A 13,523-nucleotide genomic window follows, 5' to 3' on the forward strand; every position below is an offset into this window, starting at 1 on the left:
TGGCAGATGTAATATTGGTAGAATTGTGGCACTCGTAGCGATAGTAAGAGGAGTCATGGGAATGAGGCCAGAGTCCGGGAACACATGAGGTCCTCATCAAGGGACTGACATAATTGTGAGGTCGCTCCGCGCAGGGGTGACCAGCAATGGGGATCCAGTTTTGGAAAGACAAACCCTTGCCGTGTAGACTGAGGTCACCTTCAAGGAGCTCAGTCTTTCAGATGAGGCAAGAGAAGAAGGTTCAGGTAGGGAGAAAGGCAGAGATGGGCAGTGGCACCCCTGGGATTCTGGGACTCCTGCTCAGTTCGGATGAGTCCTGTTGCACATACAGGGACGGATTCATGCGGACAGCGTTGCAGAGGTGGTCGTCTCTAAGCCAGAGCCGCCCAAAGGGTATTCATCAGGAGGGTGGCAGCAATAGCCCTTGGGAACTTGTTAGAAATGCGGGTTCTTGGACCACGCCCCAGACCTACTGGTGATTCTGATGCAGGTCAACACTTGAGAGACGCTCATCTAAGCTTAGACTCATTCTCCTGTCGCCATTTTCTTGAGAATTAGAACATTCGGTAAGTCTCATCGCCAAGACATAATAACCGAGTGAGGGTTGAGAGGCACAGACGTGGCCCAGCACTGGGCCACATGGCCACCTCCAAGTTTACATCTCTGTGGCACCGAGGTGTTCGGGAACAGGGAGAGATGGTAAGCAAGGTCAACACTTGCTTCCGAGCAGGGCTTCGACACGGGACAGATGGTTTATTTTCTAATATCCCTCAAAGTGTGGGATCTAGATATAACTCTGTAATAATGTTTCCGCTGTAGTTCTCAGTCTTTATAACTTTCTTGTTGCCAATATGTACTCCTTAAGCCTGGATGACAGGTGCTGCTTTTACTGGTAAGAACAAGATTTATCTCTCTTCTGGTCCCTTCTGATCACAGGCGGTGTCTGTTTCTTCCCTCTTGACCTCCCCAAATGCTATTTACTGAAACCTTAAGAAACACAAAGATTCCCAGATGACTCCGGACCAATTTAGTAGTGGATTTTATAACACTGGAAGGCAAACATTTATTTTCACAGACATGAGGTTTGGTTTCTTTTCTCCGCGTTTGCTGTTGAGAAAAATAACGTGTAAAATGTTTTTCTTCCTGTTAGGATAATATCCAAACCTGGTTTCGTCTGTCAAGGATGATAAAGGATCTTGGGTGGTGGAGATGACCTTTTTTAGCACTGTCAGGTTGGGGTCACCTTAGCATTGTCACCTTCCCCGGTGAGCCTGGGGTCTCGATTTTACTTGGGTCGACTTGTGGGCTCTCTCGCTTGAAGGCGATTTCCGAACCTCAACACCCCAATGCCTCAGACTGCTAAAACTGTGTTCCTCCGGGATTAGTCTTTCTGGAACTCTCCTGAGCTCTCCTACTCACCCACTTCTCTTGATGCGAACCCATCCCTGCAGGGCACGGCTGTTTCCAGAAGGGAATTCCTTTTCCTCTCTGGTCCTGTCAGGAGCCTACTGTTTGTCTGGATCTCTGGGCCATTCTCAGCTCTCATTTTCTCGAGTGCATTTGACCTTCGTGACATTGGATGTTGGGTTACTCTTTGAGGATAAGAACTGTGTCATCCTCAGCCACGCAGGTACCCTGTATGTATTTGTGGAATGGGTACACGTGTCTTCCTTTTTGGAAACTCCACCCTTGACGGGATTCCGCCCCCGGGACGCTGTTCGAGGCAGCCTTGCTCCTTAGCTCTCCCTCCTGCCTCCTTAACGGGCATGTGTCCCAGCGTACTATTCCAAGTCCTCGCTCCATCTCCTGGCATCTGCAGTCTCTCCTATGGCATCATAGCTCACCATTGCGTCCCCTACACTCTGTGCCTTTCTTGTCACCTCTGGGTCACTTGCTTGGTTCAACAGTCTACCCGAGTGTCTGCCGGCACCTCAGCCTGTCCCCAGGCTGTTCTACTTTTCTTCTTTATCTCTTTTTTAATCAGTGACATCTTCCCCGTCCCCCAGACACTAGTGATTCCGCGGTACCTAAGAAGACCGCTTCTACGCTTCCGTATTTCACTGCGTGTTTATGTATCTTGGGGTAGTTAGAACACATGTCCAAACCTTCCGCTTAACTCGAACACTACCTTCTTCATGGGCACCCCCAACCAAAATACCGTCTCCCTCTTCGTAGCACTTCCTTCTGTGGCCATTTGTCTTGGGCCGTCAACTCCATTTTTCTTGTCACGCTGAATGCCGTCAGTTTTGGAATATCTCGCACGTGCTTAACTAGATCGTAAGCGCCTGGGGGAAGCAGATCGTGTCTGAAGCGATTTTTGAAGGCAAGCGAGGGCACGAGCCACTACCTTCTGAAGGACAGAGCCACGTACAGGGACTGGGAAAAGAAGCCTGACCAGTGCCACTTGTTCCCGGATCCTGCTGTGATCCCCCAAAAGCCCATAGACCGACACTTCTGTTGCGTTTAGAACAACGTGTCCCCAAACCTTGTAAGTGAGGGTGCTGTCTACCCCTACGTAGGCGACCCTCAGACTTCAAAATGACATTGACTAGCTAGAAAGAGAAGCTGTCAGTCATGGGAAGTTATAAAATTGACCTCTATCGGTAATATTAATAGACCGATTATTGTTAGAAGTGACTTTTATTGAATGCTTACTACTAAGGATTAATGTGTTCATGTAACATCTCATTTAACAGCCCTAGGGCCGGTACCGAGGCATTATCCCTCTATACTTTTCAAAGCCTTTTAATGCCCGTATCTCAGGAGCCTTGAGGTGTAGAAGCCAGTGGTCGTGAGTGACACTGTCCCGTCACTCTCTCCACCCTGGAGTCGTAGTCACAACCACTGAGCAAATGAGGAAACCCCTTGGCATTTGGACACAGTGACTGACACGTATGGGAGCTGACACCCAGTTCCCAGGCAGAGCCACAGTGAGGTCCCAGGCAGCCAAAGGGTAACCGTGCCTGCGGGTCTCCTGGCGGGTGCTTAACACGCAGCGCTCAGAGCGTCCTCCCTGCACTTATGGAGATTCCCAGAATTCCTCCCACCGTGGGCCAATCCAAGCGAACGGGCCGGTCTCCCATTATACCTTTCTGTAGGTGCAGTGCCCATGCGGGATCCAGCGCCCTCCGTGGCACGTCCCTCCATCCCCTGCCCACCCACCCGGTACTCGCGAGGAGGACTGAAAAACCAAGCAGGCATGGCCTGCCCAACTTTCTTGCTAGAATTCTTGTTCCGAGAAATGTAATTAACAGACGGGACGATCCAGCCAACATTCAGTCAATAGATGGTTTCTAGAAGCCGAGGACTCTTTGGGCACCCCAGTCCCATGTATTTGGTCATCTTCTCTCACTTACAGTGAGTGAAGAGGCAGAGGGTCCCCACAGCCCGGCTTCTGCACCAGCTCCCTCCCCAACCCTGGGGTGATGGCACGGATATTAGCAATACTGGTGAGACCAGTTGGTGAAGATGTCGACGCTAAGTAACTTGTTTTTTAAGTTTATTTATCTATTGAGAGACAGAGAGAGGGGGGAGAGAGCGCGGGTGGAGGAGGGGCAGGGAGAGAGTGAGAGGAGTCCCAAGCAGGCTCTGCGCTGTGAACACAGAGCCTGACGTGGGGCTTGAGCCCATGAACGAGGAGATCGTGACCTGAGCCCAGACCAAGAGTCAGACGCTTAACCGACTGTGCCGCCCAGGTGCCCCAACAATAAATAACTTCTTGAGGGTGTGTGATGTGCCAAGCGTGCACCAAGGAAGCCCTGTGCATTTTGAGCTTAGCGGTTCTCAAAGTGGTTCCCCATAGCACAGCATGGGCACCCCCCCCCCCCGGGGTCTTGTTAGAATCACAGATTCTCATGGCACGCCCGGGGGGCCCCGTTGATCAAGCATACGATTCTTGCTTTCGGCTCGGCTCGTGATCTCAGGGCCCCGGAGATCAAGCCCTGCTCCAGGCTCTGCACTGACAATACGGAGCCCGCGTGGGATTCTCTCTCTCTCCCTCTCTCTCTGCTCCTCCCTCACTTGCATGCATGTGTGTGCACATGGGCACATATTCTCTCTCTCAAAAATAAATAAATAAATAAATAAATAAATAAATAAATATTAAAAAAAGAAGAAGAAGAAAAGAAACACAAACATTCAGGCCCCACCCCTGACCTTCTGAAAATGAAACTGTGGGGGAGGGGCTCAGCAATCCGTTTCAGCCCCTCCAGCTGATCCCTCCGCTTTGAGAGCCATCGTTCTAGTGTAGAGGCCCTTTTCCATCTTGGGTGCAGCTTCCTCAGGCCCCCTGGGTGGCTCTGAAACCTCTCCATGTGCCCTCCACCATGTGGATGGAAAGAGGGAACATTCTTACCAACGCTGGCTACCTACTCAGGGTTGAGCAGATAATTACGCTATGCCAGCGATCATTCTAGGCATTCAGTCTCTCTCTCTCTCTCTTTTTGTTTCAAAGAAAGAGAGACGAGAGGGCACACTCATGGGCAGGGGAGGGGCAGAGGGAGAGGGAGAGAGGGTCTCAAGCAGGCTCCACGGTGTCCGTGCAGATCCCGACACAGAGCCCGATCTAACAACCGCAGGATCATGACCTGAGCCGAAATCAAGAGTCAGACGCTCAAGCAGTGAGGCCACCGGGCGCCCCGGCGTTCTGTCTACATTGACTGGTTCACTCCTCATCACCACCCTATGAGGTCCTTACTCTGATTATCATCGCCTTGTGCAGATGAGGAGATTGAGGCATGCACAGATCGGGTGAATCACCCAGGTGCACTCAGGTGATAAATGGCAGCGCTAGGCTCTGAACCCCCCACGGTCTGACTCCAGTGTAAATACCCAAGTGCACCTTATATCTCCTTAGAGGTTTCTGCCCCTTCCCCACTCAGGTTCCAACTTCCCTCCTTTCCAAACTAATACTCCCCTGTATCAGTTTTCTTGGGCTGCCGTGACAAGGGACCACAGACTGGGGGGCTTAAGCAACAGAAATTTACTTTCTCACATTTCTGGAGGCGGCAAGTCCAAGATCAAGGTGTGGGCAGGGCTGGTGTCTCCTGAGGCCTCTCCCCTTGGCTTTCAGATGGCCACCTTCCCACTGTGTCCTCTGCGTGCATGGCCCCTGGTGGCTCCAAATCTCTTCTTATAGGAACACCGGTCAGATTGAATTAGGGCCATATTAACAACCTCATTAAATTCCTGTGTGTGTGTGTGTGTGTGTGTGTGTGTGTGTTTATGTAGTTTTAGAGAGTATGAGCAGGGGAGGGATGGAGAGAGAATCCCAAGCAGGTCTGCCCTGTTAGCACAGAGCCTAAGGGGCTCGATCTCACGAACCATGAGATCATGACCTGAGCTGAAATCGAGAGTCGGACGCTTAACTGACTGAGCCACGCAGGTGCCCCCAACCTCACTTAAAATTAATCAGCTCTTTAAAGTCCCTATCTGCAAGTATGATGATATTCCGAGGAAGTGGGGGTTAGGGCTTTGACAGATGAATTTGGGGGGTACACAGTTCAGCCCGTATCGTTCCTGTGTCTCCACCATCCGTGCATTTGGCTGACAGGACCCATTCCGTGTCTCTGTGCCTTGGGGACTCTCTGGTTCCCATCCGTCTGCACACCCCGTGCTCTATATTTCCTCCTGGGTCACATGACTGCATCCTTCCCGGGGAACAACAGCCGTGACCTAGAGAGCTCAGCCTCCACCTGTGCTCAAAAGTATGGCTCTGAGCTCCCCAAGGTGCCGTGTGTAATTAGGAAGAGAGACGTCTGTATGACGTCTATCAACACAACCTTTTGGGGTTTCTCTGGAGTAAAGTCAGGGGTAACTGTATCTCTTAAGGTATTGTTTGCCGACTGTTTGCATCAGAATCATCTGGACTGCTAGCGACCTCCAGCATGAGTCTCTCCAAGTGGGGGGTCCTTGCAGCGTGCCTGTCTCTGAATCCCCTGCCAGGCAGCCCCTCCCCCTCCCCCTCCCCCACCTGGTGACTCTCTGCACAGAGAGGCGTCAACCGCCCCGTCTGCGATGTCAGGCACCTTTGGCTGTGTCTCAGCTCCACCCGTTTCTAGGTGTGTGACCTTGGGACAAGTTAGCCACCCTAATTGTGTTTCTTAATTGGCAAGGTGGAATTAATGGAATTAATCTAGCTACCTCCTAGGTTGGGGTAAGGATTAATTTAGACCATATAAAGAAAGCACTCTCCACCACCTGCTTGTTGCAGAAGGGAAAGCGTTCAGTTTCTGGTAGCATTACTCCTGCTGCCATGGCACTACCGGGGAAAGATTACTTTGTTATCCTAAGACCAAAGTAACAACCTTGTTAACTTTGCATCTGATGCGTGACTGTGGGTTTGGACCACCCAGGCCATGTCCTGTAAGAGCCAGTGTGTGTGTACAAACGGGAAAACCCATACAGAAGTTGATAAACAGGACCCAGGGGACAGTAGGAGGGCAGGAATGCTGGCCTCCAAAGGAGGAAAGACCACCGAGAAAACAAGCCTCGAGAGACATCTGGTGGCCTGCGGCAGTCAGGATGTGACAGCCAGGCGCGGATTCTGTCCAGCTGTCTACCTTGGATGCTGGGAGGACGTTGCCGTCCCGGGTCAGGGTGTCGGCAATGTCTTCTGACTCTCAGGCTGCCTGAGTTGTCTTTTCTGCTAAGATCACCAGCGTGCCAACTCTTCCGCGTCTCCAGCCTTCCTGGAGATCTTGTTGGCATCACGGCGGGTTGGACACACGTTTGAAGTGACACGGTTATGGACCTTCTTGCATTTTGTCATTTGTAGAGGAGCTGAAGGCCCCGCTGGAAGAGTACGTCCAGAAGCGCTACCCTGGGCTGGTGAAGGTGGTACGCAACCAAAAAAGAGAGGGCCTGATCCGAGCTCGCATCGAGGGCTGGAAGGCGGCCACTGGCCAGGTCACTGGCTTCTTCGATGCCCACGTGGAATTCACAGCTGGCTGGTAGGTCACAAGCTGGACCCTGGGGGCACCCGGCACCTGCAGTAGGGTGGTCGGGAGGAGCTAGAATCTGGGAGGTGGAAACGTTGCCTGTTCCTTCTGGGGCTAGTAGAACAGTGGAGAAGGGTTGGTTGACAAAGAAGGTGAGAGCCATACTGTGGGATAAAACTGGGAAGCAGGGAGAAGTTTGCTGTCTACCCGGTTCTCCGTTGTTGTGGCCTCCACCAACCACCACCACCATCGTCATCAAAGTACCCGGTGAAGGGGCGCCTGGGTGGCTCAGTCGGTTGGGCGGCCGACTTCGGCTCAGGTCATGATCTCGCGGTCCGTGAGTTCGAGCCCCGCGTCGGGCTCTGTGCTGACAGCTCAGAGCCTGGAGCCTGTTTCAAATTCTGTGTCTCCCTCTTTCTGCCCCTCCCTGTTCATGCTCTGTCTCTCTCTGCCTCAAAAAAAATAAATAAATGTTTAAAAAAATTTTTAAAAAAATACCCAGTGAAAATGACACACTGATTGGACAGAACTCGAGATGATCCTTGCCAAGGGGACGAGACAGCCATGTCTCTTCTCTTCTCCCACTTTGTTTGTTCCCTTTTCTGAGGAGGATGGTTGAGTGCTATTTGGAGGGAAGAGATCCATTTATAATTCCACCTACTCGGGTTTAAAGCCTCCTGGAACATAAGGGATTATCTTTAACATCATTTGGAGGAAGGGAGGGGTGGATCTCTGCAAATGTGGCCCCGATGGTTTCCCAGGTGAAAAGAACAATCTGGGAGAAGTTGGGGGCCACCCAGAGAGGAGAAGACTTAGGACTGCAAGAATCGTGAAGCATCAGAACGCCCAAACCTTCAGTGGGCATGCTTACGGCTGAAAAGCACGGTCATGTGGCTGTGGCTGACTGCCCAATGGGAAACCGAGTCAGAGGTGAAATAACCTGGGTTCAGTTTGCTTACTTCCTAAGAAGCAGAGTCTTTAATTTCACAAACCCTGCTTGTAACCTGTGTTAACTCAGTGGCACCATCTTGAATATGATCTTGAACTTGATCTTGATCTTGAACTTGAATACCGTTGGTGGTACCAGATCGGAAGAGCCAGTGCCCCATTGCCCATTAAGCATTACAAAATCTGTTCTTCATTTGCAACACATCTTAGAATCCCTTAAGGGCCAGACCAAAGGAGAATGGCTATCACTTGGGCACATGACGATCTGCACCCTGGGGTCACAGGTAACACTGGCCTGTTCAAGCGCACATGGCTGTCCATTGCCGTCTCAGACACCAGTGTCCTGCCTGATTTTTCTGCCACCGTTAGACCCTGGTGACACACAGCTGTAGGTTTGCAGCCCTAATCTCCTCTAAGCTTCAGGGTTGTTTATCTCTTAGAGTGATGGTTGTCAGAGTGTGGTTCCCCGGACCAGCAGTGCCATCGGGAACGTGCTGGAGAGGCAGAGTTGGGGGCTCCCCTCAGACCTGTGAAATCAGAAGCTCTGTGTGGGTCCAGCACTCTGTTTTAGCCAGTGCTCCAGGGACCTCTGAGGCTCGCTCAGGTTTGAGAAGCGTTGAGCTGGAAGCCTTCTGAACAGAGGCCCTCGAATGTTCCATGTGGCACTTCTTGCCTTTATTTGCCACATCCTTGCCTCCCCGTTTCTTTTCTGTCAAAACTGGCGACTCTTCCCGCGTCCCTTTCATTGGCTCCTTCCCTCCCCATCACGTTACCCACCCGGTCAACCTCCAGCTCTGGCTGTTTTTCCCTTCTGTTTCGCCCATCTGCCCTTCTCCCTTGGCTTTGACCTCCGCTCGCCCATCCTCCATCTTCATCACCATGCCCCTCAACGAATAGCGGGCTGCCGGAATCCTCCTTTTGACAGATGTTTCCTGGATGCCTACCACTGTCCCAAACACTGTCCTAGGCTGGGGTTGGGGTCACCAGCTGTTCGGACTGGCCTAGTGCTGAGGGATTTCCCAAAACGCAGGACTTCTAGTGGTAAAACCAGAACAGTCCCAGGCAAACTGGGACAGTTGGTCACTCGGCTGGGGTTCAGAATCTGACAAGATTCGGTATCTGCCCTCAGGTAGTCTGTAGTCTAACTAGTCTCTTTGAGAGAGAGGCCGTGGTCCTTCATACTCAGCTTCCACACGTCCTCTGCATTCTGAGACCCAAGGAGGTCTTTGTTGTGACTTTAGGTACCTTGCTAAAGTCAACGGGATTGGTAACAGCGACTTTTATTTATTCAGGAAAAAAAAAATGTTTTTTTAATGTTTATTCATTTTTGAAAGACAGAGACAGAGCACAAGCAGGGGTGGGGCGGAGAGAGAGGGGGACACAGAATCTGAAGCAGGCCCCAGGCTCCGAGCTGTCAGCACAGAGCCCGACGCGGGGCTCGAACTCACCCACGGTGAGATCGTGACCCGAGCCGAAGTCAGACGCTTAACCGACTGAGCCACCCACGCGCCCCTGTAATAGCAGCTTTTAAAACTGGCATCAGTTTTAGAATATTTGCTGAAACGTAGTTCAGAAAAGAATGGACGTTTGGGTTCAGTGGCTTATAATTTCTAACCCTAAAATGGCTTAATTCTGTACAGATTACACACGTGGCCATTTACGCAAAGTCCTTCCAAGACTAAGTACTTTTTGTTGAAGAAATTGGACTTTGTTCTCCCTTCTTGGAGGGCAACACTGATATTGAAGTTTTTAGAGCCTGTCACCTCATATACATAAAATGGAAATATGACTATAGGAGACAACGTAGGAAATGAGTAATCGTGTATTTTATTTTATACGCCAGTCTGCTTTATGTGAAAATATTAGAGGTTTGAATCAGGACTTGTGGAAACTTAGAGCACTTAAGCTGTTCACCGTAAGGGGTAAACTAGGAATTGCTCAGGGGAGTGGTTGGACTACTTAAGTCTGCATTTGTTACTGGGCTAATAAACACCGTTCAGACAGCCACCTAAGGAAAACCGAAATTTTATTTTTTTTTTTAATTTTTTTTTCAACGTTTATTTATTTTTGGAGGGACAGAGAGAGACAGAGCGTGAACGGGGGAGGGGCAGAGAGAGAGGGAGACACAGAATCGGAAACAGGCTCCAGGCTCTGAGCTGTCAGCACAGAGCCCGACGCGGGGCTCGAGCTCACGGACCGCGAGATCGTGACCTGGCTGAAGTCGGACGCTTAACCGACTGCGCCACCCAGGCGCCCCATGGAAAACCGAAATTTTAAAAAGTAAGACCTGCAGGTTAACAGTTGGTTGGAACAAGCTCTGGGCGTCGTGTGTAACCGATGGGCCACGGGGAATCTACCCCCAAAACCAAGGGCGCACCGCACACACTGTCTGTTAGCCAGTTTGACAATAAATTACATTAAAAAGATAAAATAAAATCTGCAGATTAGCAATCTGATCGTTGCTAAAGTGAGGCTGTTTTTATTGATGGCTTTGAGGTAGCTGGGGTGGCACCCTAGATATGCTACAGTTCCCCCGGGTTTTTTTTTTTCTTTTCTAATATTTATCTATTTATTTTTAAGATACAATGTATTGTCAAGTTAGCTAACCTACAGGGCACACTGTGGGCTCTTGGTTTTGGGGGTAGATTCCCGGGATTCGTCGCTCGCTCCCTGTTTTTAAAATCCAGGAAATTTTAGTTATGGGCGACAGGTCTGGGGAACACGAAATAATTGTATTATTATCTAAAACCATGGCTAGGTGGTGGGCTGAAGCATTTAGGGCCGCCCAAGGGTTTGAGTGACTGCTCCCCCTACTCGGCACTGGGGTGGGACAGGGGGGTAACAGGTCACGTGGACACAGGATCGGCGGCTGCTCCACATCGATGGTTAGTTGCTGAGCTTCACTGGAGATACGCTTCTGGCTGGAAACCGCAGAAATGGCAGAACGCAGACAATTTAAAAATCTCCCATACAAATCAATATTGAAATGAGAAACACATGTCCTAGCTCTGCAGTCTGACGTGACAGGACGCGGGACCCCGTCTAGGACGTACCGTTCTTGTGGCTCAGGGAGAAGAGCCTTGGCCGCGGCTGTTAAATGCTTCTGCAGGATGTGACGTCATCTCTTCGGCTCATCGCCCATTGGCCAGAGTCGGTCACATGTCCAAGCCGACCGTTCACGGGGTTGAGGGAGGGAGTGCGCCCCTCTGCGGGCCCGGTGGTAAAAAGCGGGGTGTCTCCAGTGAGGGGTGCGAATAACTGGGAACAGGTGCACCTTCCCTCGTGGACTGGGAAGTCACCCTGTACAGTTCCAGAAGCGTTAGAAGAACCAAGGTCTTCTACCCTAGGGCCCAGTAACCTTCCCCGGAGTGCTTCTTTCCATATCCAGGCCACCAGACCAGCTGAAGGAAGCGTGGCCCAGCATAGGACACAGTGGAGCTTAGAGTTAGGGCGTGAAGCCAGACCATCCAGCTTAGAAACCCGGCTTTGCCACCGGCTGGCTGTGTGGCCTGGGGCGAGCGACTTAACCTCTCTGGGCCTCAGTTTCCTGACTTGTCAACTGCTGCTCATACTCTCTACTTCCCAGGACCGTTGTGAGATTTCCGTCAGTCGGCTTGGCCTGCGTGGAATGTTTAGAATGGTACCTAGCATGTAGTAAGTGCTCCATAAACATCAGCTACCATTAGCCCAGTAGGAGAAATAATGTGTGTTCGAGATCAGCAAAGACAACGTGTGGACAGAGTGACTTTTGACGAGGTGGAGAAGATGGAACAAGAGCTGAGAGGCAGGAGAGAGTTTTCCCTCCAGGAGAAATCAGGGGAGGCTTCTCGGGAGAGGCGGCACTCGATCTGGTAAGACTCCATCGGTAACTAGACTTCCTGCCAGCGGCCAAGGGCATTCCCGGAGGAGAACGGCGTCGGCAGATGCTTGGAGGGGTGAAGCTCGGAAGCATATCTGAAAGCCGTGGCAAATCAGTCCCAGTTGGCTTCAGCCTGTATGGTGTGCGCATAAGCAACGGAGGCAGTAAATGGCCCAGGGTATATTTTATTGCTCGTTTTAAATAGAAAGATGAGATGAGCCAACAGGTAATTCAATAGCTTGGAAATGAAAAGAGATGGGAGGCAGGGCGAGGGTTCTCATTATTCTTCCAAATAATGCAGAGGAATGGGATTTTCACTTGACTCTTGTCCAAAGCCTTAGCTCTGTTCGAAGCAGAGAGATTAATGCCCTGGCTTACGAGGGCCATCTTTTCCTTCTGGAACATGGGAAACGGCGCTTTCCTACGTCTGCCTCGGAGACGCACACGAGCGGGGAAGTCTGACCATTTGCTTTCCCCTAAGCTAGCGGGGCTGCACCTTGGGCCTGGAACCAGGTCCCTGCCTGTCTCCCGCTGTAGCCCTGAGGGGACCGGCTAGCTGGGAGGCACGATTCTGCCTGCCTTTGCTTTTAATTAGTTCTCGCCCGCCATCGCTAACCAATTCAATTAGATCCCTTTTAAGAAATCAATTAAGTAATCAATTAAACCAACTGAAATAGTCACGCACACCGAGAAGCTAGTGAAATGCTTATTAAAACCAGGCCGTCCAGGGCAGAAGCGACCCATTTTTGGGGAAGAAAATTCGGCTCCTGCAGAAGAAACAAGGAGCGTCACCCGGAGCCCCGAGGGGGAGATGGAAACGCTAAACTCACTTGTAGCCGAGAAGGCCTTGCCTTGGCTGATGTCGTCAGCACAAAAGAGAGGCCTGGTGCTTTCCGGGGGGTACCCCCCAGATTCCGAAATCTTGCTCGGGGCCTCTCAGGCCGGGATCCCCCTTGGGCCAGGGCCCGAGCCGCCCTGCGTGCTTACAGCTGCACGACCCACCCGGGGCAGGTCACTCCCGTGCCTCAGTTTCCACCTGAGCCCCAGCCTCCCCGGGGCCCACACTTCCCCGTTCCTTCTCCATGGTGCCCGAGTCTGTGCCCGTTTGAGGGGTGGGCGTGCCTCAGGAGAGAGACTTAACTAGATCTACTTCTCTCTGTTGCAGGGCCGAGCCGGTTCTGTCCCGAATCCAGGAGAACCGGAAGCGAGTGATCCTCCCGTCCATCGACAACATCAAACAGGACACCTTCGAGGTGCAGCGCTACGAGAACTCGGCCCACGGCTACAGCTGGGAGCTGTGGTGCATGTACATCAGCCCCCCGAAAGACTGGTGGGACGCCGGAGACCCCTCTCTCCCCATCAGGTCTGTGGCGGGCAAGCTCTGGGAGCCGTCGCGTCCCCAGATCTCCGGGGACACAGGAGCCCCCGGGGGGGGGGGGGGGGGGAGGGCGTCTAGGAGGGACCGCCTGGGGCAGACCGGCAGCCTATAGAAGCTGCTTTAGGACTTCAGGGTATCTTCCCATCGTGGTTTTCTTGCTGAGGAAAGACTGCTTCTTGAGCTTGAGTTTTCAAGGGCAGCTCAGCAGACGGAGAGACTGGCACGATAGGAACGTTCCCCTCCCTTTATTCTCCCTTCCTTCTTCATGTCTGGTGAGCTGTGTCCAGGAGCTGCGTGGTTCGAGAGGCGTCCATTCCTGGGGCTTCCTCGTACCTGCAACCTTCCCTCTCCCCTTTTGCACGATGCAGGAATGCGTAGACACGGACACTCTTTGTGTGAC

General features: G+C 51.8%; 1 protein-coding gene across 1 annotated transcript in view; it reads left to right on the forward strand.

Annotated features, from left to right (window-relative positions):
• The window catches only part of GALNT17 (polypeptide N-acetylgalactosaminyltransferase 17), a 451,305-nt gene that overhangs the window by 229,804 nt on the left and 207,978 nt on the right, over positions 1 to 13,523 (forward strand). The window contains exons 4-5 of the mRNA XM_043559874.1: positions 6,776 to 6,950; positions 12,911 to 13,108. Coding sequence (XP_043415809.1) covers positions 6,776 to 6,950; positions 12,911 to 13,108 — 373 coding nt within the window. The remainder of the gene's footprint in view (positions 1 to 6,775; positions 6,951 to 12,910; positions 13,109 to 13,523) is intronic.

This window comes from Prionailurus bengalensis, chromosome E3 (genome assembly GCF_016509475.1).
Source record: "Prionailurus bengalensis isolate Pbe53 chromosome E3, Fcat_Pben_1.1_paternal_pri, whole genome shotgun sequence".
NCBI lineage: Eukaryota > Metazoa > Chordata > Mammalia > Carnivora > Felidae > Prionailurus > Prionailurus bengalensis.